At 48.1% G+C, this 23,256-nt stretch overlaps 2 protein-coding genes across 2 annotated transcripts; one reads left to right on the forward strand and one right to left on the reverse strand.

Annotated features, from left to right (window-relative positions):
• The first annotated feature begins 1,564 nt into the window (after nt 1–1,564).
• Nucleotides 1,565–20,722, forward strand: LOC123114683 (formin-like protein 12). The gene is made up of 18 exons (XM_044536122.1): nt 1,565–1,936; nt 2,597–3,294; nt 3,367–3,588; nt 3,673–7,355; nt 7,506–7,629; nt 8,252–8,323; nt 9,041–9,139; nt 9,237–9,278; nt 9,483–9,563; nt 9,649–9,699; nt 9,782–9,863; nt 10,085–10,179; nt 17,959–18,030; nt 18,106–18,222; nt 18,343–18,411; nt 18,497–18,563; nt 19,419–19,737; nt 19,838–20,722. Exons 1-17 carry the CDS (start codon nt 1,864–1,866, stop codon nt 19,598–19,600), a joined length of 5,829 nt encoding a protein of 1,942 aa, XP_044392057.1. The 5' UTR covers nt 1,565–1,863; the 3' UTR covers nt 19,601–19,737; nt 19,838–20,722.
• A 141-nt stretch (nt 20,723–20,863) lies between these two features.
• Nucleotides 20,864–22,350, reverse strand: LOC123110633 (uncharacterized). Its single transcript, XM_044531194.1, has one exon. It carries the CDS (start codon nt 22,010–22,012, stop codon nt 20,993–20,995), a length of 1,020 nt encoding a protein of 339 aa, XP_044387129.1. The 5' UTR covers nt 22,013–22,350; the 3' UTR covers nt 20,864–20,992.
• Between the last annotated feature and the right edge of the window lie 906 nt (nt 22,351–23,256).

A 23,256-nucleotide genomic window follows, 5' to 3' on the forward strand; every position in this document is an offset into this window, starting at 1 on the left:
GCAGCCTCTCGCCGCCCCACTGGGGCTATAAAAGGCGACCCCTGCCCGCCGGTGAACGCCACAACCCCCCTGCATCCGCCTTGCAAAGCAGCCCTCTCCTCCCTTCCCGCCGATGAGCAAAAATGGCCGAGAGGTTTCCAGGCGACCACGCGGCGGCGAACGGCTTCGGCGGCCGCCATCTCCAAGAGCTAGAGGTGCGCCTCCTCTACGAGGCCGAGTACCCGGCGCCCCTAGACATGCGTGTGCCGGGGGCGTGAAGGCTGAGCGACGGCGGCGTCCCGGTGCCGCCGGTGCCCGAAGGGGTGGCACGGCGGGCTGAGATCGCCCGCATCTGCTCCTTCTTGACGGAGGAACAGCGGAACGAGCCGAGGTACGCGCCCGACAGCGAAACGCCGTGGACGATGTACTTCGAGCGCCGCCGCGAAGAGCAGATCGCCTCCGTCAATGACGTCATTCCCCGCGGCCGCCTCAACGCCAAAGGACGGCGCTAGTGGTGGGGCGTCCCACGCCGCATCCTCGACCACATCGAGACCGGCAACGTGTCGCGCCTCGAGTACCCGGCGCGGCCGTCCTTCTCTCGCCACCGTGGCAGTTCCTAGACACCGCGGCGAATGGAGCCGACGTCCTCGTTGTCAGGCTCTGGCTCGCCGGCTCTCCGTCCCATCAAGCCAGAGCCGGAGGAGACACCGCAGTGGCGCCACACCCGCAGCGGCGCCCTCGTCATCAACGAGGGTACCCGCCCCTCCCCGCGCTCCCTTCGCCTGGTCCGGCCGAAGCCTGAGCCAGGCCTGCTCCCCGTGAAGCCGGAGTACGTCGACATGGTGGCCCCCGACGACGAGGCCGCCCTAAAATGGGTGAAGGAGGACTACATTCGCGAGCAGGTGCGCCGCCAGCGCCAGGCATACGCGGAGCTCCAAGCCCGGTGCCGCGGGCGCGAGGAGGGCGTCGTCATCGTCCTCGACAGCAACGAGGAGGACGAGGCCGGACCGTCCAATGCCCCGCGCGTCGGCGACCCTGGGCAGGGGTGCAGCAGGGACGACGGTGGCTCCGGCGGGGCGCGCGACGACGGCGGCGGCGGCGGCGGCGACTACACCCGTTTCTACATGCTTCTTGGCATGTAGATGGCAGACGGTGGACGAGGCGCAGTGGCTAGTGTGGCGTAGTTTGCCGTTGTTTGCATGTTTTTACTTTTTTTTTACAAATTTCAATGAAATTTCGCTGAGTTCGTACCAGATCGCCGAGTTTGTACAAATTTGTACGTAATTTCATCGACCTCGCGCAATATTGGCGGCGACCTGATGAATGACGACTGGGAACGAAATCGCCCCACGCGCCAAACTTGCGCCAGTTCGCCCGCAGGCGGTTTTTTTTCACCGCCTGGTGGGCCGAAAGGCTGGAGAGCAATATGCTTTAGCAAAACTGTTTTAAAAAAAACTCCCAAACAGCCGGGCCGAGCCGACTAGCCGTAGTTTCTGCTGTTCCGTCTCGTGCCGCCTCCTCCTTCCTCCCTCCTTTCTTCCTTCTCTCTCTCCTCTCCTTCCGCTTCCTTCTCCGCCACCTCAAACACCAAAAAATTAGCAGCGACCCCAAAAAACCAGAGATTTTTTCGCACCAAAAAATTTGAGGAAAAATACGAGGGCGAAACCCTAGCGAGGGGCGAATTCCGCCGCGCATTGCCTCCCCCCGCGCGCGTCGCGTGCCGGAGCTGGGTCGTGGGGTCGCCGGCGGCCGCGGCGGCGCGGGCGAGGCGTCCTTGGTAGTGCTCCTCGGTCGCTGGTTGCGCTTGAGCAGGCGGACGCGATCAGGAAGGGGGGTGCCGCAGCCTAGGCCGCCGGAGACGGCGGCAACGGGGAGGAGGAGGAAATGGCGCTGTTCCGGAGGCTGTTCTACCGGAAGCCGCCGGATCGGCTCCTCGAGATCGCAGACCGCGTCTACGGTAACCCTGCCTGCCTCGTCCTCTTGAAATGTTGGGGCAATTCGCCAAGGATACAAGGGGGCATGGAATTGCTCGCGATTTTTTATTATTATAGCTCTTTTAGCCTCATAAATTTAGCTGTTTTACGTAATAATTTGGTCTATACGGGAAGAAACTGCTAGTACAAGATTTTATTCTTTACCCCCACATTTTATCACTAATGTATACATTATGTACGTGCTGCATTAGCTTCTTTTTTTAAAGCCATTCTAGTTTACTTAGGCCAATGCAAATGAATGTGCTGTTCTAACCTATGGACAAGAACAAGTGGCTGTATAACTAAGGCACAACAGGCGCATGATCACTATCATGCAGTTATAATTTGAGAACTAGAACAAGACTGAAGCGGGAGACAAAACTACAACATGAATGTGCCACTCCTTTTTCCAATCAAACACTTAAATCTTGTGAGTTGTATAGGTCTTCAATTTTTTTACTGAACTGTGAGAACAGAGGCTCCAAAAATTATCATGTAGTGCTGCTATTCCCATATCTGATTGTTTTCAACAAGTAGTGCCTGCCAGCCTTGCACCATGCTGCTAAAATCTTCGTGAATATGCTTACAGTTACAAGTCCAGTTTGACATGAAGAGAAAATGACTGGTCTGTTCAATGCTTGCAGTATTCGATTGTTGCTTCTCGACAGAAACCATGGATCAATTCAAATACAAGAATTATCTGGACAGCATTGTGTTGCAGCTCCGTGAGCAGTTTGCAGATTCTTCATTGATGGTATTAAACTTCAGAGATGAAGGAAAAAGTCTGGTTTCAGGCTTGTTCTCCCTGTACAGAATTACAGTCAAAGATTACCCCTGCCAATACTTAGGATGCCCATTGCTTCCTTTGGACATCATCATCCACTTCCTCAGGCTGAGCGAGAGGTGGCTTATGTTTGAAGGGAAGCAAAATATTCTGCTAATGCACTGTGAGAAAGGCGGATGGCCAGTGTTGGCATTTATGCTTGCAGCTCTTCTTCTGTACCGGAAACAATACAATGGGGAGCAAAGAACTCTGGACATGGTGTACAAGCAAGCACCCAAGGAGCTTCTTCAGATGTTAACAACATTAAATCCACAGCCTTCTCATGTTCGATATCTACAGTACATATGCAGAATGGACTACGCGTTGGGGTTGCCCACACAACCTATTCCTTTCACCCTGGATTGTGTAATTCTTAGAGGAGTACCAAATTTCGATGGAGTAGGTGGTTGTAGGCCAATAGTTCGAGTATATGGGCAGGATATTCTAACGCTTGATAGAGGTCGCAATGCTCTTGCAACACCATTCAAAGCCAAGAAACATGTTAGGCGTTACAGACAGGTACCATCAAGCTCAGCTTAGTTCTTGATCATTATGCTATTTGTGTTAGTTACTTGTTAACTACCGTTGCAGGCAGACAACATGCCGGTGAAGTTAAATGTGGGATCCTGCGTCCAAGGTGATGTGGTCCTTGAATGCTTGCATGTGGATGATGGCCTAGAAAATGAAAGGCTAATGTTTAGGGTGATGTTCAATACTTTCTTTATCCAGTCTCACATTTTACAGTTGAACTTTGAGCACATTGATGTCTCTTGGGATGCTGATTACCGGTTCACAAAGAACTTCAAAGCAGAGGTAGGCCGTGCTTTTTTCTTACATGTCTGGGGCTACTTATTATCAAATCGATTAATGTTAATTGCAAGTGCATGCCTGAACCAGGTACTCTTTTCAGAGTTTGATGCTGAATCTGATGCGTCTTCCGAAATTGCATCCGGTGATGATGACGACGACGATGACGACGACTGTGGGGATGAGATAGAAGTTGGCTCTACTGATGAGTTCTTTGAAGCAGAGGAAATCTTCAGTAATCCTGACTTACATGATGGACACAAGGATGCTGATTTTCGTTCCATAGCTTCTTCAGATCGTACTTTAAGCGCTGAAGCCAGGAAAATCTCGCCATTTTCCAGTCTTGAGCTGAGCAGTGATGATATTGGTGGATCACCAGAAAGTAAAACCAATGACATGAATATGTCATTTGGAATACTAAATGATGAAAATGCATGCACATCTGTTGACACCAATATTATGCACGAAGATATAACGAGAGTAGTGTCAAGTTTGGAAAGTACAACAGATGGAGGCAGAGACAGCAGCAATTCAAGTTCTGCTACCTACATAGATAAAGATGATGGCTGCACAGTTGAAAACAGCGATTCAAGGCAGGACAGGACAGTGGATCCCAAGCAAGACTCGAGTCATACTGATAATGTGCTGGTCAAAGAGGTGATTATATTGGAAACCAATAGTCCAAAGGACATTCAGATGATCAAAGAAGTAATCATATCTGAAGTCACCACTCCAAAACAAGTGCTGGAGGGCGAGATTGAATCAGGCAATGCAGTCCACAATTCGGAAAGCACTATATTGACAGAGGCTGATAGTACTGCAGGACTTAACATTGACATTGCTCTCAAACAGGATGAGGGAGATAGTCTAGGAGAAGAATGTGTTACTTCTGTCAATGGCATCAAACAAGAAAACAACAGTAACACGGATCAACCTAGCATCAGTGGCACAAACGTACTAGTGATTGAACCCACAGATGAGAATAACAGAGTGGAGCCTGCATTGTTAGGGAGGCCACACCTGCAGAGCACAAGTGCTACCCTGATTTTAAGTTCCAGTGAGCAAAAAATTAAGCAGTCTGATGCTTCCAATAATAACGGATCTGCAGAACAAACAGAAGGAACGGAAGCTTCAGTATCCAGCTCGACAGGCCAACCTTCGAATATTTCTTCTGTGAATATGCTATCTGAAGGATTTAGCCTGGAAGCAAATGACGCTCTAACTCATGCCAGTGCAAGTACAGTTACAGCTGACTCGTCTCGACTGGTGCTAAATAAAAAAACTTTTCTTCCTTTGTCAACACAACGTATTTTTGCACCATATTCTCCCAGGCGTAATGTGCTCCGTTCATCATCGACAGATTTGTCCTTTCTATCTCCATTGCAAACAGAATCTAATCAGAACTCTGTTCCTTCTACAAGCGGAAGGGATGTTTCTCTAAGATCATCAGAAGTATCATCTCTAGTAAATCCCCATCTACGACCAATCAAAACTGCTTCATCTCTACCTTCATCTTCTTCATTGGAAGCATATATAGAGATGTCAACTTCCTATTCTCCATTATTACATGCCAACCGTCAACAACATGTTAACCCTCATTCTCCCTTGATACCATCACCACCACCTCGACAACCTTACCCAGCAAAGATACACGGAAAAGATTTACATCCAGGTAGTCTATCTTTGCCTGCTCCCAACAGGTATGCATCTCACCCTCCAGCCCCACCCCCACCTCCTCCTTCACATACTCTTTGTACTCAAAATAATTCAAGCACCTCAATATCTCATCATGCACAAAGAGAAAAGGGGTCTTGCTCCTCTAGTCCTCATAGACAAACTATTCTCGACCTAGGTTTTTCCTCTCTAACTTTACCATCCAAAAGTAGTATAGTGATGACAGACTTTCTCTTAGGAGCCTCTGATTTTATAGACGCAGAAGTAGCAAACAGAAGAAATATATCAACTGACATGGATGTTCCAACTACCAGTGAAGATACAAAGTATTTCTTTCACATGCCTCATTCTCTATCTCCCAAAACTTCTCAACATAGTACACCACAGCCTCCACCCCTGCCTCCCCCACTGCCACAACTACCATTGCCAATTACATGTAATGATAGTGAATCGGTACCACTTATAAGCTCAAAGTCTTCTTCAGATTGTTCATATAAAGAAGCAGCAGCAGCAGCACCAGGAAAACAACCCCTCTCTTCACCTCCACCTCTTGGAGAAAATGATCCTTCAAGTTCAAAACTTAAAGAGGAAGTACCTCATGAACAGCCTTTAGATCCTCCTTTGGAAGCATGCAAGGAATTCTCGCGGCATGAACTGATCAATGAAACCCCACCCTCCACAGTTCGTATAAAAGAACATGGAACCATTCCAACCCCACCACATCCACCCAGCTGGCATAGGGGAATTTCACCTGTTGATATACTTACACCTCAACCCTGTCACCCACCTTCAACACCACCTGCACCCCCGCCTTTGCCACCTCCACAACCTTTGCCCTCACCTTCAGTTACACCCTCAACACAATCCTTGTCATCTCCCCATTTACCTCAACCACCAGCTCTTCATATAAATGATACATCATCCCCGTCTGCACCACCACCATCTCCGCCACCTCCTCCACCTCCGCCTAGAGAACATGAAGTAATTTGCCCTTTGCCTCCAATTTCACCTAAAAGGCATGATGTACCCTCACCTTCACCACCACCTCCTTTTGGACAACATCAAGCACTTTTGCCTCCTTCCATTTCCCAGGATCATGTAATAGCTCCACCTCCACCTCTAACAAGGGATGCTGGAATTCCGCTGCCACCACCACCTCCACCTAGAGAGAGCGCTGGGAATTTCCCTCCTCATCCTACTGAAGGAAGCCCATCTCCAACTCTACCAGAATGTCAAGTCGGAGCTCCAATTCCTCCACCAACTACTTTTTGTGAAGAAAAGGAAAGAATTCCACCTCCACTTTGTCCTGAAGGAAATAAAACAACTCCACTGCCTTCACTTGTTAGAGGACGAGAAGGAACTCCACTGCAAGATGGATTTCAAGGTGGAGCTCCACCTCCAAAACCACCTCTTGGAGTGCATGGAGGGGCTCCATCGCCGCCACCACCACCTCCTGTACCATGTGGAGTGGCTCCACCGCCGCCGCCACTTCCCGGAGGATACCAAGTGGCACCTCCACCTCCTCCGCTACCTCCTGGAGCCTCTGGTGGGGCTGCACCGCCGCCGCCGCCACCTCCCGGAGGATATGGAGGGGCACCTCCACCTCCTCCTCCACCTGGAGGAATCGGAGGAGTTCCACCTCCACCACCGCCTATTGGAGGGCTAGGAGGTACTCCAACTCCTCCACCTCCCGCAGGATTTCGAGGTGGAGCTCCGTCTCCTCCTCCTCCTCCCGGAGGATATGGCGGGACTCCGCCACCACCTCCTCCTAGAGGGCATGGAGGAGTAGGTGGCCCCCCTCCCCCTCCAGGTGCACCTGCTCCTCCAATGCCCCCCGGAATACCTGGTGGGCCCCCTCCACCTCCTGGAGTACCTGGTGGGCCCCCTCCACCTCCTGGAGTACCTGGTGGCCCCCCTCCACCTCCTGGTGGACGAGGTGGCCCCCCACCACCTGGTGCAAGAGGTCTTCGTTCCTTGGGCGCAACCTCACTTACTGTAACACGGAAGTCATCTCTAAAACCACTGCACTGGGTCAAAGTAACAAGAGCAATGCAAGGAAGTGTATGGGCAGAAATTCAAAAGCAAGCAGATGCTGATAGGTACTCTTTGTTATTTCAACTGTTTGATCCAGAAGATATGAATTCTCGTAAAATGCTCTGATAAGAAAATGTCGCTATCAGCTCAATTCTCGCAAAATATATAATTAACGTTCATTCTTATTCTGCTAACTGATAGCACCATCTATGCAGCAATTCCGAGTTCGATGTGAATGAACTGGCGTCTCTTTTCACTATCGCTCCAAAGACAAAAGGCGGCTCGAAATCAGAAGGGGCTGGAAAATCTCTTGGTTCGAAAACCGATAAAATTCACCTGGTAACTTACTCCAACAATTTGAAATACTATAAGCAAAAGCGCCGCCAGTGTTCAGTCTCTCTCATCTAGCTAGGCTATGCCACTGAATTTTTTAGTGGCATCAAAGTTTATGGTGCATAGCATGTCAACATCATGATTTTTTGTACCTTTTCTTCATTAATAAACCCTGTAATATCCTTTCAGAGGACAGGTTTTTACAGCGCAGACAGAGTGCAATACTCTATTCAATTTCATAGTATGTTAATTACTTTAGGTTTAAACAAGCAATACGTGATGATTGCTCTTTAATATGATGTGTCACATGTAAGGTCATGCACGAAAGTAGTGTAAAATTACCTCCTCCAAGTTACAATGTGAGACTGAAGTCATAGTAAAGTTGAGAACATGCACGTTGCGACGGCCTTTCTCATGAACTAACTTACTGTAAGGAAAGAGCATAGGTGGTGTTTCACTCGGTTTTGCATTCGTAGCATGTCTTTATTTTTTGCTACCTCAAAGTAGCTTGTCTGACTGCTTGCATTGGACTCTTTTAGTTGTATTTTCTTTCTTACAACAAAACTTGTGTCCCTCTGGTGCAAATAAAACCCTGAAAGTTTTGTTGGTGTCCTTGAAAAATCCACAGATTGATATACGACGGGCAAATAACACAGAGATCATGTTGACAAAAATTAAAATGCCACTCTCCGAGATGATGGTAAGTATCTCCCTACTAGTTGTTGTCTCTTTGTATCTAGAGAACATGCAAACATCGCATGCACATATAATTTCATTGAGTAAGAGCAAACATACATACAAGAAAGGGAGCTTAGCAGCAAAGCCAGCAAGACAAACACCATAAGCAACCATGGTAGCAAAGAGGGCACATACTGTCATTGGAAGGGCAATCCTGTTGATTGCTCAAGTTCTTTCTAGGTAGTGTTGAAGATCCAGCATAGCTTGTTTTCATCAGTTTTATTTAAGTGTTAGCATGAAGATTGGGTACTAACTCAAATAAATTATCAATGAGTTTTAGTAATTTTTTTGCCACTGGGTTCTTTCACCTGAAAAATTGCTTGGAGGTCCTTGGCATATTTGTTTTTCAGAATCACATTATTTTGATGAACTTGAGAACTCAGTTCACGGCTAAGCTGCTTCAGTTTTTTAAACATCTCCTTATATTTTATGTAAGCTGCTTCATTTTTTAAAACATCTCCTTATATTTTATGTGAAGTTTGCACCAATTAATTCTGGCTTGTTAGTAAGTTGGGTCAAGTTTAAGTTGCGCTGTTAATTCAGAAAATCTTCCCGCAATAATAATAATCAGAAATCATTTTTTCTTGTTCATAATTAAGTCACGTGACTGTATATCAGATTTTTTTTATATAGTCTACTTTCTCTACCGATATGTCTTTACTTTCTTTGCTCATAATAGAGTGCTGCTCTGGCCTTGGACGATTCAGTTTTAGATGCTGATCAGGTTGAAAATCTCATAAAGTTTTGCCCAACAAAAGAGGAAATGGAGCTTCTAAAGGTTGTTTCCAAACTAACACTTCCTTGAATTTTCCCCTTGTCTCTAGTATAATCATGAACAAGTTTTTTTCTACGTATTTTGTAAATTTGGCTGGCAGAACTTCACAGGAGACAAGGAAACTCTTGGAAAGTGTGAACAGGTAAAGCTATATCTTTTGGCTTACACGCATTACTCTAATGCAAATATCATGTTTCATCAAAGTTTACCTGCTTATCACATAATTTATAGCTTCCTTCTCTTATATATTTCTCTGGTCATATTTTATCTGAATTGAAGTTTTAAATGACATTTTACATTTGTACCTCAGTTTACCTTACTATTTATCTTTCTCCTATATATGCAGTTCTTTCTAGAATTGATGAAGGTGCCAAGGGTTGAATCTAAGTTTAGGATATTTGCTTTCAAGATTCAGTTTCAGACACAGGTCATACACTGTTAAGTTTTAGAGATTAAGGTCATTTGTGTTGTTCATGGCTTTCTCACTCTCCACTTATTTATTTCCTGCTTAGATTAGGGATGTTAGAAAGAATTTGCTGACCGTGGCATCGGCTTGTGAGGAGGTAAACATTCTAACAACTAAGGTTTCTCACATTCAGTATTCATGTTTAGCACGCGAGAACTCATTTCTGATATGCCAATCAGCTCAGAGGCTCTGAGAAGCTGAAGGTGATCATGAAGAACATTCTGTTAATTGGGAACACATTAAATGAAGGGACACCAAGAGGTAATGTCTTTGCTGATTTCTAACTATCCTGTTAGACTATTAGTTGGGAAGAATGCTCCAACTATCTATTGTACGGTACTATTTTGGGGAGTAGATTGAAACTGTATCAATACCAGTTTATTGCATCTTCAGGGGTTTTTGTTTACCAAACAATTTTATCCTCTGCCTCGTATCTTCTTTTTAATTTTAATTTCAATTTCTTTTTTGCTATTCCCGTGCAGGCCAGGCTGTTGGTTTCCGCTTGGACAGTATCCTAAAACTTGTAGAGACCCGTGCAACCAGCAGTAGAACAACACTAATGCACTTTCTTTGCAAGGTATGGAAATAATTGGCCGACATTGATTGATTAAAAAATGAGGAAAATATCATTCTATAGTTAGCTGATTCATGGCTATCCACGTAGAACCCCAATCCGGATCATGCAAACTAGTTTGTGTTTTGGCAATGATCTGCTTTGTGCCAGTTGAGAATGGGGGATGGCAAACACCATTGACGATAACCTGATGGCAAGGTGCAGTAGAGGATGGATGTTCGAGAGTCGATAAGCAAAGTGAGAACAAGGAGGGGTGCTTGATTGGCAGGGGCAGGCCCACCTCAATTCGAAATGAATACACAATTTCTTTTGTGTAAACATACATGTGTATTGGCATAAACTGATAAATAGCCTAAATCGACTCAACAGCCTAAATAGGCTTTATCTCTTGCCTCCCATGCCCCACCTGCCATCCCATGAAGTCCCGTGGTGCTCTCAGCGCTTCCTGATCTCACCTGGCCATCTGATGACTGGTAATTCACAGCGCTCTGGCTCAAGAGGCAAATCCGATTTTTCTGGTCGATATGAATCCAGTTGCAGCCTTGAATATGGTTTGCAAAGACAAAGCGGGGGGGGGGGGGGGGGGGGGGGGGGGTGCTGTTGTTGTTCTGTCTGTACAGAATGATGCGCTCATGGTCAGACTTCTGTTGGATAAGTGAGCAACTAAGCTTTACTGAGGGCCAAAGGCCAGTACATATACAGATGTGGTAAAGTGCATAAAAGCCCCTTATACAATGGGGATGTACACAATGAACTATACACATCTAACACCCCCCCCCTCAAACTCATGGTGGATCAACAACACTGAGTTTGGAGAGGAAAAACCCATGCTGTGCTCGAGTCTGTGCCTTCGTGAAGAAGTCAGCCAGCTGTAACTCTGAGGGCACATAGTGAAGAGCGAGGGTCTGATCCTACACAGCAGCACGCACAAAGTGGGCATCCACACCGATGTGCTTGGTGAGCTCATGTTTCACCGGGTCACGCGCAATACTGATAGCACCGGTGTTGTCGGACAGTAGAGGAGTTGAGGTAGTAGCAGACACACCAAAGTCCTCAAGTAACCACCGTAACCAGATCACCTCAGCCGTCAACATAGCCATGGCTCGCAACTCAGCCTCTGCACTCGAGCGAGAAACTGCAGTCTGCTTCTTTGTCTTCCAGGCAATAAGAGAGCCACCAAGAAAGACACAGTAAGCAGACAGCGAGCGTCGATCAGAGGGATCACTAGCCCAGGTAGCATCAGAGTAGGCCTGGAGCTCAAGAGAGCTGGAGCGGGGAAAGAAAAGGCGCTGAGAGATCGTGCCACGAAGATATCGCAGAACACGGAGGAGGTGACTATAGTGGACAGAGGTAGGGGCTGAAACAAACTGACTCAGGATGTGGACAGGATAGGAGATGTCAGGGCGTGTAACAGCCAGATAGACAAGGCTGCCAACGAGGTGACGATAGCGAGTGGGATTAGGAAGAGGGTCACCATCAGAGGCACGAAGCTAAACGTTGAGCTCCATAGGAGTCACAACTGTGCGCTCATCACCAAGAGCAGCGCGAGCAAGAAGATCCTGAATATATTTTTCTTGGGAGATGTAGAAGCCATCAGAGGTCGAGGAGATCTCAATCCCAAGAAAATAGCAAAGAGGACCAAGATCAGTCATGAGAAATTGGTCGCGAAGGCGAGCCTTAACAAAGGCAATGTAATCAGAGTCGTCACCAGTGATGATCATGTCATCAACATAGAGAAGGAGAAGAGTCCGACCACGAGGAGACGTGTGAACAAACAACGCGGGATCATGATCACTGGGCAAGAAACCAGCGGCAGTCACCACAGAGGCGAAGCGCTCAAACCAGGCGCGAGGGGCCTATTTGAGACCATAGAGGGAGCGGCGAAGTCTACAAACCATACCATCAGGAGCATAGTACCCCGGTGGTGGCTGCATATAAACCTCCTCACGCAATTCGCCATTGAGAAAAGCGTTCTGAACATCAAGTTGAGAGATAGATCACTGACGAACAGAAGCCGCAACAAGAAGAGTGCGGACAGTGGTCATGTGGGCCACAGGAGCGAATGTCTCATCATATTCGCGCCCCTGCTCCTGCTGAAAACCACGAGCTACAAGACGAGCTTTGTAGCGCTCAAGAGAACCATCGGAGCGAGTCTTAATCTTGTAGACCCACTTTCAGGTGATGGGACGGACACCGGAAGGAAGGGGAACCAGATCCCAGGTGCTAGAGCGCTCAAGAGCAGCAAGCTCTTCAACCATCGCAAGTTGCCATTCAGGCTGAGTCATGGCAGTCCGATAGGAAGTGGGCTCAGCAATAACAGAGAGACCGTACCGATCAGGGGAGTAGCGATCAGGCGGGGGGGGGGCGAGGCCGAGCACGGAGGTTGTGAACCGGAGGAGGCGTGGGAGGGGGTGCACCAGAGGTGGGAGGCTCGTCAGAGGAGACATCCTCAGTACGAGATCGACGAGTATAGTGGAGAGGAAACGGTGAGAGAGGGCGACGGACTGGAGATGATGGTGGAGAGGTGGAGGAGGACGTGGTCGGTGGTGAGTGAGAAGAAAGGAGAGGTGCTGGAGGAAGGGGTGACACATGAGGCACATAGCGAGGTGTATCGGGAAGGAGAAGGAAAGAAAGGTCGTCCACAGAGAAACTCGAGGAAGATGAACGTGGGTAGTAGGAACGAGACTCGTCAAAAGTCACATCACGCGAGATGCGCAAGCGACGACCCACATGATCCCAACATCGATAGCCCTTGTGCTCATCACTGTAGCCAAGGAAAACACACTCAACTAACTGAGCAGTCAGTTTGGTGCGTTCTCGGGGGGCAAGGAGAACATAGCACACGCATCCAAACATACGAAGAGCTGAGTAGTCAGGAGAGCGACCAGTGAGACACTCCATAGGAATACCACCATGCAGTGCAGTCGATGGCTGAATGTTGATGAGGTAGGTGGATGCTGAAACAGCCTCAGCCCAAAAATGGGGTGGAAGGGAAGCAGCGATCATCAGCGCACGAGCCGTCTCAAGTAAATGGCGATGCTTTCGTTCGGCAACACCATTCTGAGCATGAGCACCAGGACACAAGAACTGGGCAAGAGTACCCTGTTCCGCGAGAAAACCACGCAACAGCTGAGAGATAAACTCTCCAACGGAGTCAGCACGAAAAGTGCGAATGGGCGTGGCAAACTGAGTGTGAACCATGGCAGCAAAGCGTTTGTATATAGGGAGAACCTCGTTACGAGATTTCATGAAATAGAGCCAAGTGTAGCGAGAGAAATCATCAATAAACAGAACATAGTAGCGATGACCACCTTTCGAATCAAAGGGAGCAGGACCCCAAACATCAGAATGAACTAAGTCAAAAGGACGCTGAGATACAGACTCACTAGTAGGATAAGGTAGCTGAGTCTGTTTGCCAAGTCTGCAACCATTACAATGTAAGGAGACATCTCCAGATACAGACCCTAAGAGGCCCTGACGGACTAAAGAAGACAAGCGAGAGCCACAGATGTGACCAAGGCGATGATGCCATTGCTGGAAGGACGCAGACGAAGAGGCAGCAAGAGCATGAGAGCTGGCAGAAGTGGTGGCAGCGGAAGGAACACAAAGCCAGTCAACCTCCCAAAGGCCCTCTGACTCACGGCGCCGGGGGCCAGCACCAACCAAAGCCTTGGTGCGACGATCCTGAATGGAACAAGAGTCGGTATCAAGAATGACACGACAACCAGAATCAGTTGAGTTGGGCAGCGGAAAAAAGATTCATGGTAAGGCGAGGAACATGTGAAACACTCGGAACAGAAAAAGATGGAGTGGAAAGAACACCACGACTAGCAACAGGAAGAGATGTGCCGTCGGCAGTAAGAACATTAACAGGCGAATCAAGAGGTCGTAGAGAAGACAACGCGGAAGAATCAGAGGACATATGAAAGGAGGCTCCAGAATCCAGAACCCACGAAGATGTACCTGACTGTGTAGATGCCGGTGATGGTGGGAAGGGGATGCAGTCACAGCAGCAGCGAAAGCAGTCGACGAGGAGCCTGAGGAAGCAAGGAGACGCTTGAGGCGAACAATATCCTGGTCAGTGAGTGACGGGGTCGAGGAGGACACAGGAGTCCCACTGGAGAAGGAGGAGCGCCTCTGGTCACGCTTCTTCTGGCGACAATCAGACTCTGGGTGACCTGACCGGGAGCAATAACCACAGACGGTGTCACGGCGCGACGTGCCCTTCTCAGCATAAGGAGGACGGCTCACCCCCCCCCTGGAGGAGAAGGCAGGAGCGGCGGAGCATTGAGGCGAGCAGACGACACAGGAGCCCGGGCGGCCAATACTGACGGAACCAGAAGCAACCCAGCAGAGCAAAGGCGGGTCTCCTCAGCACGAAGCTCAGCAAGTATCTCGGAGATAGGAACACGACCACGAGCAAGCAGGTGAGCACGTCTAGGCTCAAACTCAGACCGAAGACAAGATAAGAACTCATGGACCCGCTGAAACTCGAGATCTGAACGAGTAGTCTGACAGCAACGACAGGTTCCACAAACAACTGTCCGAAGAGAGTCAAGCTGGCGCCAGATGGCAGAACACTGTGAATAGAACTCATCAACGGAAGAATCACCTTGCTGGAGTGCATGCTCCTGACGCACCACAGATAGGTAGAGAGCATCACCAGAGGGCTGATAGCGCTGACAGAGGTAAGACCACATCGCTGCAACGGTGCCAAGTCCCATAAACTCTGAGGCAAACTGAGGGAGCACACTCGCAGTGAGAACAACAGCAGCCCGAGCATCATCATTGCACCACTGAGTGTAAGCAGACAGATCATCCCGGTATACAGAGAGAGCATCGGAATAAGCGGATACCTACTGATCATAAGCATCAACCGCAGCATCATCCAGAGCCTTGGCAGCATCCCGGGCAGCCTGAGAAGCATCAGCAGCAAGGACCGGCGGCACTGGTGGGATTGGGGCCACTGGCGCAACCGGGCATGGTGGACAAGGGACCTCGCCAGAGAGAACACCCCACAGAAGGAGTCCACGCATATGGATGCGCATGAAGCCCACAAACTCAGAATAGTTGGTGCCATCAAAGATCACCGAGCACCGAGGAACCGCAACATAGCCCGAAGAGGACATCACTCTGCAGCTTTTTTTTTGGATAAGTCAACGGATCCAGAAACTGGATCGGGATCGGGATCGGGCAGAGAGAGCGCTCGCTCGATCTAGCAGAAGCAGAGCCCGCGAGCGAGGCGGCCCAGCCGGGGATTGACCCGGGGTCAGGCTCGAACGGCGCCTGGAGCGGCGGCCAATCGGGAGCGACGGAAGCGCCCGGAGCGGCGACTTCGCGCTGGCCGGACAGGAGCGACAGGAGCTGCTGCTTCGCGCTGGCCGGACAGGAGCACCAGGAGCGGCGGCTTCACGCTGGAGCGGCGCGGCCAGACAGAGGCGGCGCGGCCAGACGGGAGCGACGCCGCCGGGCGGGAGCAGCGCGCCAGAAGGGGCCGGTGCAGCCACGACGGCCTGGATAGGAGCAGGCGGTGGCGGAGGGTGCAGCAGCAGTCGAGAGCGGCCGGAAAAATCGGCCGGAATCGAGCGGGAGTGGCCGGAGACGAGGTGGGCTAGGAAGGAGGAGCACGGAGTTGTATCGTGCGGGAGAGCGAGGCTAACCTAGCATCTGATACCATGTTGGATAAGTGAGCAACTAAGCTTTACTGAGGGCCAAAGGCCAGTACATATACAGATGTGGTAAAGTGCATAAAAGCCCCTTATACAATGGGGATGTACACAATGAACTATACACATCTAACACTTCATACATTCTACAGTAAGGAGAACATTCCATGGGTTAGCCTGGTATGGTGATATTATGAGGACAACAGCACCCCCATCCTTCCACTCGTGTGGGTTCTTTTGGTGGCGTGATGTCTTCAGCCTCGTGACAAGTACAATAGCATCGCCAAATATTAATAGAGGCGACAAAAAAAATCCTTTTTAATTGATCCTTGAATTGAGCAGCCTCTCTGTTAGGACAACAGCATCACCTCCTCCTTCCACTCATGCGGGTTCTTTTTGGTGGTGTTGATGTCTTCGGCCTTCACAGGGCGGAGCTAGCATGTGGTCAATGGTGTCAAATGACACCAATGATTTTTCACTAGCCTACTTTAGAGGTAACAAGATACTCTTACAAATACGCAATGCTACCACTATACTTACAAATATGACACCAGCAATAATTTTTTCTGGCTTCGCCCCTGGGCCTTTGTGACAAGTGAAAAAGAATCGTCAGATGTCATATTAATAGAGGTGGCAAACATCTCCTTTGTACGCGATCCTTGAATCAAGCGGCCTCCCTGTGAGCTTTATGCCAGACTTCACTCTTTCACCATAAATGACCAGCTTTGCTTTTTGGATGATCAGCCTAGCTGTCAATATCCTTCACATGTTTCGCCTTCTGCTTTCTAGTCAAGCCTACAATGAGCTGCTTTACCTTCATCAACATCTTAACAGAATCTACCTTCATGATCTCAGTAATGATGTCTGGAGCTGCATCTGGGGTCAAAAAATTGTCCAAGGTAAAAACTAAATAAGTCTCCAAGGATCACCAAACCCATGTCATCTTAAATGGCTCTGGGCCTGCAACTGCAAGTGCAATCCTAAAGTCAAGGCCTTCTCCTGGCTCCTACTCCAAGACTGACTTAACACCAGAGACATGTTAATCAGAAGGAACTAGATTTGACAGTTCCATCTGCGTGCTTTGTGGACCCGATACTCTAGAAACTCACGATTATCTGTTCTTTCATTACTTAAGAAAGGCTTGTGGCTTGCTGGTATTACCTGCACACTAATTGGCCTCCCTCGTGCTATAGAGCACATCTCAAGAGTTGGCACACCTATTTCTCGAAGCCATTTTGCTTGAAATCTTTACCCTAATGTAATCTTTGAGCAAAGTAGACCCTCTGCTTCGTGGAAGATTAACTTTCTTAAGGACTGCCAGCTACTTTTGTATAGGTTTAAAAAGTAGGCTAAGGCTCAGTTTACTATTGCTGAACTGTGATGAGCTTAACTTATTTTATAATCTGCTCGAAAAAATAACCAAAAAAGCAGGGTAAATTGGTTAGCCAAACAGCAAAAGGGGCAAAAGCTGGTCCGAAAAGCTGGATTATCATAATCAACCGCAATGCCAAATGCAGCCTGAGTCTTAAGACCCCTATGCTTAACTGGCTGGATTCTTTAGCTTAGTATCCCATGTAGCCATCTTGTTGTAGAGATCAACTCACAGGGTTTCCAGTAAATATTGTACATTACTTGTAATTTTTCTGTTTATTAATAAGCTCACTGTTGGGGCCTCGCTACAGTTTCCTCAAAAAGACAGGCAATTCAACCTGAAAATATTGGAATTATCTGTATGCATATACTAGGCCATGTCTGAAAATACTCGTATTAACAAAGGAGAATCTGAATCATGGTTATAAGTAATTCGATATGATTTTACATTGATTTCAAATCGCAGGATATTATTATCGACCAGGTCCTATTTTTGTAATGTAGATTTGTTTATAATTCAAACTCTCGTGAATCTATAGACAGTTGGCTAGTTTAGTGTTGAAATCGTAGATCATGATATGGGTGTTGTTGTAAACGTAGACGCGGACCTTAGAATCACAATGTGTTATAAATTTGAAGAAAACCAATCGCCAATATTTTTCTTGGTTCATGGCTTCATGCTGCATATTTTGCATTCATATACAGTATGCTTCAAAACTTAATGACTGGTTTAAGTGTTCTTCAGTCCCTTGCAGGAAAGTCACCAGAACTACTGGATTTTCATGAGGATCTAGTTAGCTTGGAAGCTGCTTCGAAGGTATTGTGCATGCTGACTAATATGGATGACTTACATTGATAATATTTACTAAATATTCTGGAGTTATTTAAACAGTTGCAATTGAAAGCATTGGCGGACGAACAGCAGGCAGTTGTAAAAGGGCTAGAGAAAGTTGAACAGGAACTAACTGCTTCAGAAAGTGATGGGCCAGTTTCTGATGTTTTTCGAAAGGTACATTTCCCATCCTTCTGAGACCATTTGCTTTTAATGAAGTGTTTTGGTAGCTATTTTGTATTTTTCAACGTTTTCTTGTATGATGCTCTATATATTTGTTGCTTCGATGCATTGTAGACTTTAAAGGAGTTCCTTGATGATTCTGGTGCTGATGTACGTGCCCTATCAGCACTCTACGCTGATGTAGTAAGCCTTTCGTGCCCCTCCCTGCTTTCATTACTAATAGTGTACACTTCAAATTTGTCCACTTTTGACGTACAAGTGCTGACAGGGTAGAAGTGCAGATGCACTTTCCCTTTATTTTGGAGAAGACCCTGCAAAATACCCTTTTGAGCAAGGTAATTTCCATGCCAAATTATCAATTGAATCAGTCTATTTGAGATGGTCCTGAATGAATGTATATTTTATTTCCTCCTTTTCCAATTATGCTTGTGAAGTTTTAGTGAAGATAGTGTGTTGTGACCATTGATGCACTAAGATGATAGACTGAGAAACTAGAGACTATGGATGTGTTTGGTCTGATTTAAAATGGTATAGGCAGACTGCACCTGCCCTTCACCAAGACAACGATACATTTTCAGTTTTTCTTCTGCAATAAGTTAATTGATGCTTCACCTGGAAGTGTGGAGTCAGGGCTCAGAAAACTTCTTGAGATTCATTGATTGATGTTATAACGAGCTAAGGGCGAGATTTTGAACCTCGGCTGGATTAACGAGGATTCTCTCCAACGTACCCCTAGCTAGACTTTTTTGTGGTGATTTTGGCTTATTGCTACCTGTCTCCAGTTTTATCAATACTGGTTGAGTGGTTGCCTGGTTGGGATCACCATTTACCTGATCGTCTGATCTGCTTGACTGGCTTGCTTATTTGCCTCTAGAATACTCCTATAGTTTGCTCCTTATCAGATCTGCTGTAGTTATTTCCCTCTTCAGTTTGCTCTCTTTGAGCCAGTAAATATCAAATGGAAAACATACATGTCTATGAACTACAACAGTTCCTTTTATGCGATTTATGACCTGCTTTATCATTTAACCGATGTTAAATGTCTTTCTTTTACTTTGAAGTTAAAAAATGGCATCAATGTCCTAAACTCCTTGCATGTCCTCATCTATCTCCAAAATAAAGCAAGCATTTGCTAGTAATTCGATATCCCTCTTATCTCTTACTCATACTGAATCTTGAAAACTATGCAGTTGCTTCCACCCTTCTGACCTTTGTGGGGTTATTTCGGAAGGCGCACGAGGAGAATCTCAAGCAGATCGAGGCTGAGAGGAAGAAAGCGCTGAAAGAAGCGGAAAAGGAGGCAAGCCAGGACAGAACTCCTGTAAAATCGAAAGATGGAAATGTAGGATCACCAAGGTCGCCCTTCAAATGATATCTGTCCCGAAACTTGGGTACGGTCATCAGTTTTTCCTCAGCAGACGACCTCTGCCAGCCATGCAGATCTTCAGGAGGCTCGACTGTCGCCAGATGCATGACTTCCTTGGGGACATCTCATGCCTACAAGACAAGGTAAACATACAATTATGCATATGCTCTGTTTCATCCTAACTCGTGAAATGTTCTTCTCGGCATAACCCTAACCTAGAATCACTTATTTGGTTTCGTACAGATACTTCCGGTTGGACATCCACGTTTGATAGCCCATTACACTGTACAAAGCTAACCCAGCACCTAACGTAGGTCCATGTGTACAGATTTCTTATTATTAGATTTTCCCCCATTTGTTTTACACTAGCAGTAGCAGCAGGAGTAGGCCAGTGGTTGTAAGCTAGGAAAATGAAAGGAATGTAAGCAATGATTAGTAGTTTAGAAGAAATAGAAAAGGATTAGTGTTGTTACCACAGGAAATTTTCCAACCAACAGATTAGGCGGTTTTGAAACGATAGATAGGTTGACACACAACACTGTAGCTCAACCAGGTGATTCTACAATATATATATACTGATCTTTCTGTAACCGCTCCGCACAGCCATGCTTTCGATTTGTTGCCAAATCATGCATCGAGATCGAGGTGCTTGTGCATGAACCCTGTCTTGAAAGAGCAACATATGACATATGCGGTTGCTCTCCTGATCAACTGAAATGATAGCTTCAGTGTTTTTGTCTGATGATGTGCAAAACGGAAAATGGTCCTCTGTTGCTAGTTCACACTGCACTCTCTTCTTTTCTGCCCTCTCCACTGTCCCCTAATCACTCATTTCATCTGTGGTGGTGTATGGAACTGCATTTTATGTTGAAGTTGTAGCATTACTGGCCAAAAAATTCTGCCGTAAAACTGGCAGTAATGCTGTAATTTAAATGCTCCTTATCTGGCAGTAAGCCCTATGTTCGAACACAGAAATTCAAACCTGACAGATGTGATCGCCAGGGCAGAGCTTGAGATATTCTTCTGTACTAGATAATGTCTTCAACAATGGCTGGTCCAGCATGTGAAACAAACTTTACCCGGCAGTTTTCAACCAAAACAGAAGTACAGAATGCTGAACCCACCCATATCATTCCCCCCTTTTTTTTTGCACGATGCAAAATCCACTGGTTATTTATTTCAGTTTGACGGGGTATTTTTTTTCTGCTGTACAATAGAACCATCTTTTACATTTCATTTCCATGCCAACAGAAAAAGGAAACAAACGAATGAAACTATTCAGAAAAAAGGGAAATCATGTAGAGCTATCCCAGTTTACTACTGTAGTATGTTTCTCTGGACCGTCTGATCAGACCCTCCCAAGAGTTTCTCAGAATCAGAAAGCTACGCGGCTACTGTCTATGCCTGGAGGTCGCCCTTCTCCTCGGGCTCCAGCTCTCTCAGCTCATCGGCCTCGCTCCTCCTGCAGCTCCGGTAGAACATGCAGCTGATGATGATCTCCAGCACAACGCAGAGCGCGTGGATGTATGCGATCGAGAAGGCCTCGCCGGCGACGCCCGGCGCCAGCCGCCCGGCCTTCCGGCGCTGCGACACCACCCGGAGCTGGAACAGCGCCTCCGCGGCCGCCATGCCCAGGTTGGTGGGCAGCGCGAGCGCCAGCGCGGTGGGCACGCGGCCCCTGATGAGGACGCACGCGCGCAGCACCGCTGCTTGCCCGGCGCAGCGCTCCTCCATGGCCGCCACCACGACGGCGAGGTTGCAGACGACGGTGGCCACGCCGACGGCCACGGAGTAGGCGATGGCGCCCGCGGCGGAGAGCGCGAGCGTGGACGCGCGGGAGGTGAAGCCCAGGAGGTCGGCGGCGCCGAAGGCCAGGAAGAGCAGCGAGAAGGCGGCGGCGTTGGCGGAGAGCATGACGAAGGAGCCGACGAGGTGCGTGGCCGCGAGCGCCGGGTACGCGCGCGCCACGGCGCCGCAGGGCGGGAGCGACATGCGCCCCCGCCGCCGCCGGTCGTGCGCCGGGTCCGCGCGGAGCACGCCGGCGACGCAGGCCTTGGCGAGCAGCAGGACGGTGAGCGCCGCCGGCAGCGTGGCCGCGTACGTGAACACGGTCTGCGACAGCTTGCCGTTGAGCAGCGCGAAGAAGGGCGACGGCGGGAACCCCGCGGCGTGGAACATGCCCCGCAGCCGCGACGACACGCCGGGCAGCACCGCCCCCGACGAGGACGAGGAGGATGACGCCGCGGCCTGGGACGCGAGCACGGCGGCCGAGAAGGGCAGCGCGAGCATGGCCGCCACGGGGCTGAAGCAGTGGTAGCCGTTGAAGAAGGCCGCCACGGCCGCCCTCATGACCCTCCCGGCCTTCCACGACGACGCGCCGCCATACCCACCAGTCAGCAGCCCTCCTCTCCTCACCATGACGACGTGCGCACGGGGCGATAGAGAGGTCAGGCACAGCAATGAGCAATGCAGTGCTGTGTTGTGTAGCTCGAGTGCTGGAGGAGTTTTTATGTTGCGTGCGCGATGGTTGGCGGGAGGTCAAGAGGAGGAAGGAGGAGGAGGAGTGTGCGTGAGTTGATCCGGGCCAACCACCGGCGGAAGGAGCTGACACCGTAACTGCAAGAGGAAGAAATCAGAAATGGACAGGAGGACCGGAGAAGAAGCAAGCAATCCACTCCTATGCCGAATTTAATATATATAGTACTGTGCGCCAGTACCAATTAGGCTAGAAATTAATCATCGCCATTTTTATCAGACGAGCGCGTGTTTCTTTCCTTCCCGTTCCGTTCCGTTGCTTGCCTGTTTATGTGCGTACAAAAGAGGCGCATTGTGTTTGCCACAAGAGAAGAAAAAAAAAGAGGAGGCGCATTGTAGGTGACGTGCGTACGTGCGTCGGGTGCAAGCTAGCCGCTAGCTAGGCGATGCATGCAGATCGAGCGGTGCGGGTGACGACGAAGGGGTTTCTTGCATCACATCCCACTCAATCGACGGATATGTGTGCAGCTTTCGGACGGACGTGGAGGGAGCCTGGCGGTGGAACCGTGGCAGCGATGGTTCCGACGTGCATATGCCGTGCGTTTCAAGTGCCTGCCTGTCCACAAGGGCGCTCAGCATCATGTGTCTGTTTTTTTTTTCTTTACATTATTATTATTACTGTCTCGGTCAAGCGAAAATTTACTTAACTAATACTTTTGAAATGCTTACAAATATTCTAGCTAGATTTAAAATAGCAATTGAAAAATTAAGATTATTCACTAGCCGGTCGCCCAAATTTCAGCTCATTTGCACAAATGTAAAAGAAATATCATGTTTTTATTTGTACTCCCTCCGTTCCTAAATATTTGTCTTTTTAGAGATTTCAAATGGACTACCACATACGAATGTATATAGACATATTTTGGAGTGTAGATTCATTCATCTTGCTTCGTATGTAGTCACTTGTTGAAATCTCTAGAAAGACAAATATTTAGGAACGGAGAGAGTACTTCCATTTGTTTACCGAAGTTTGAAACTATTCAGAAAGTCCAAAAAAAAATTACGAAAAAAAAACCATAACTCAATATGTCGGTTGTTTAAATTTCAGCTCATTTGCGGTGACAACTTGGAAGAAAATCTTTTTTTGAGTTGGTATCTCAAAATTTGAGAGAAACTCCAAACTATTC

This window comes from Triticum aestivum, chromosome 5B (genome assembly GCF_018294505.1).
Source record: "Triticum aestivum cultivar Chinese Spring chromosome 5B, IWGSC CS RefSeq v2.1, whole genome shotgun sequence".
Classification (NCBI taxonomy): Eukaryota; Viridiplantae; Streptophyta; class Magnoliopsida; order Poales; family Poaceae; genus Triticum; species Triticum aestivum.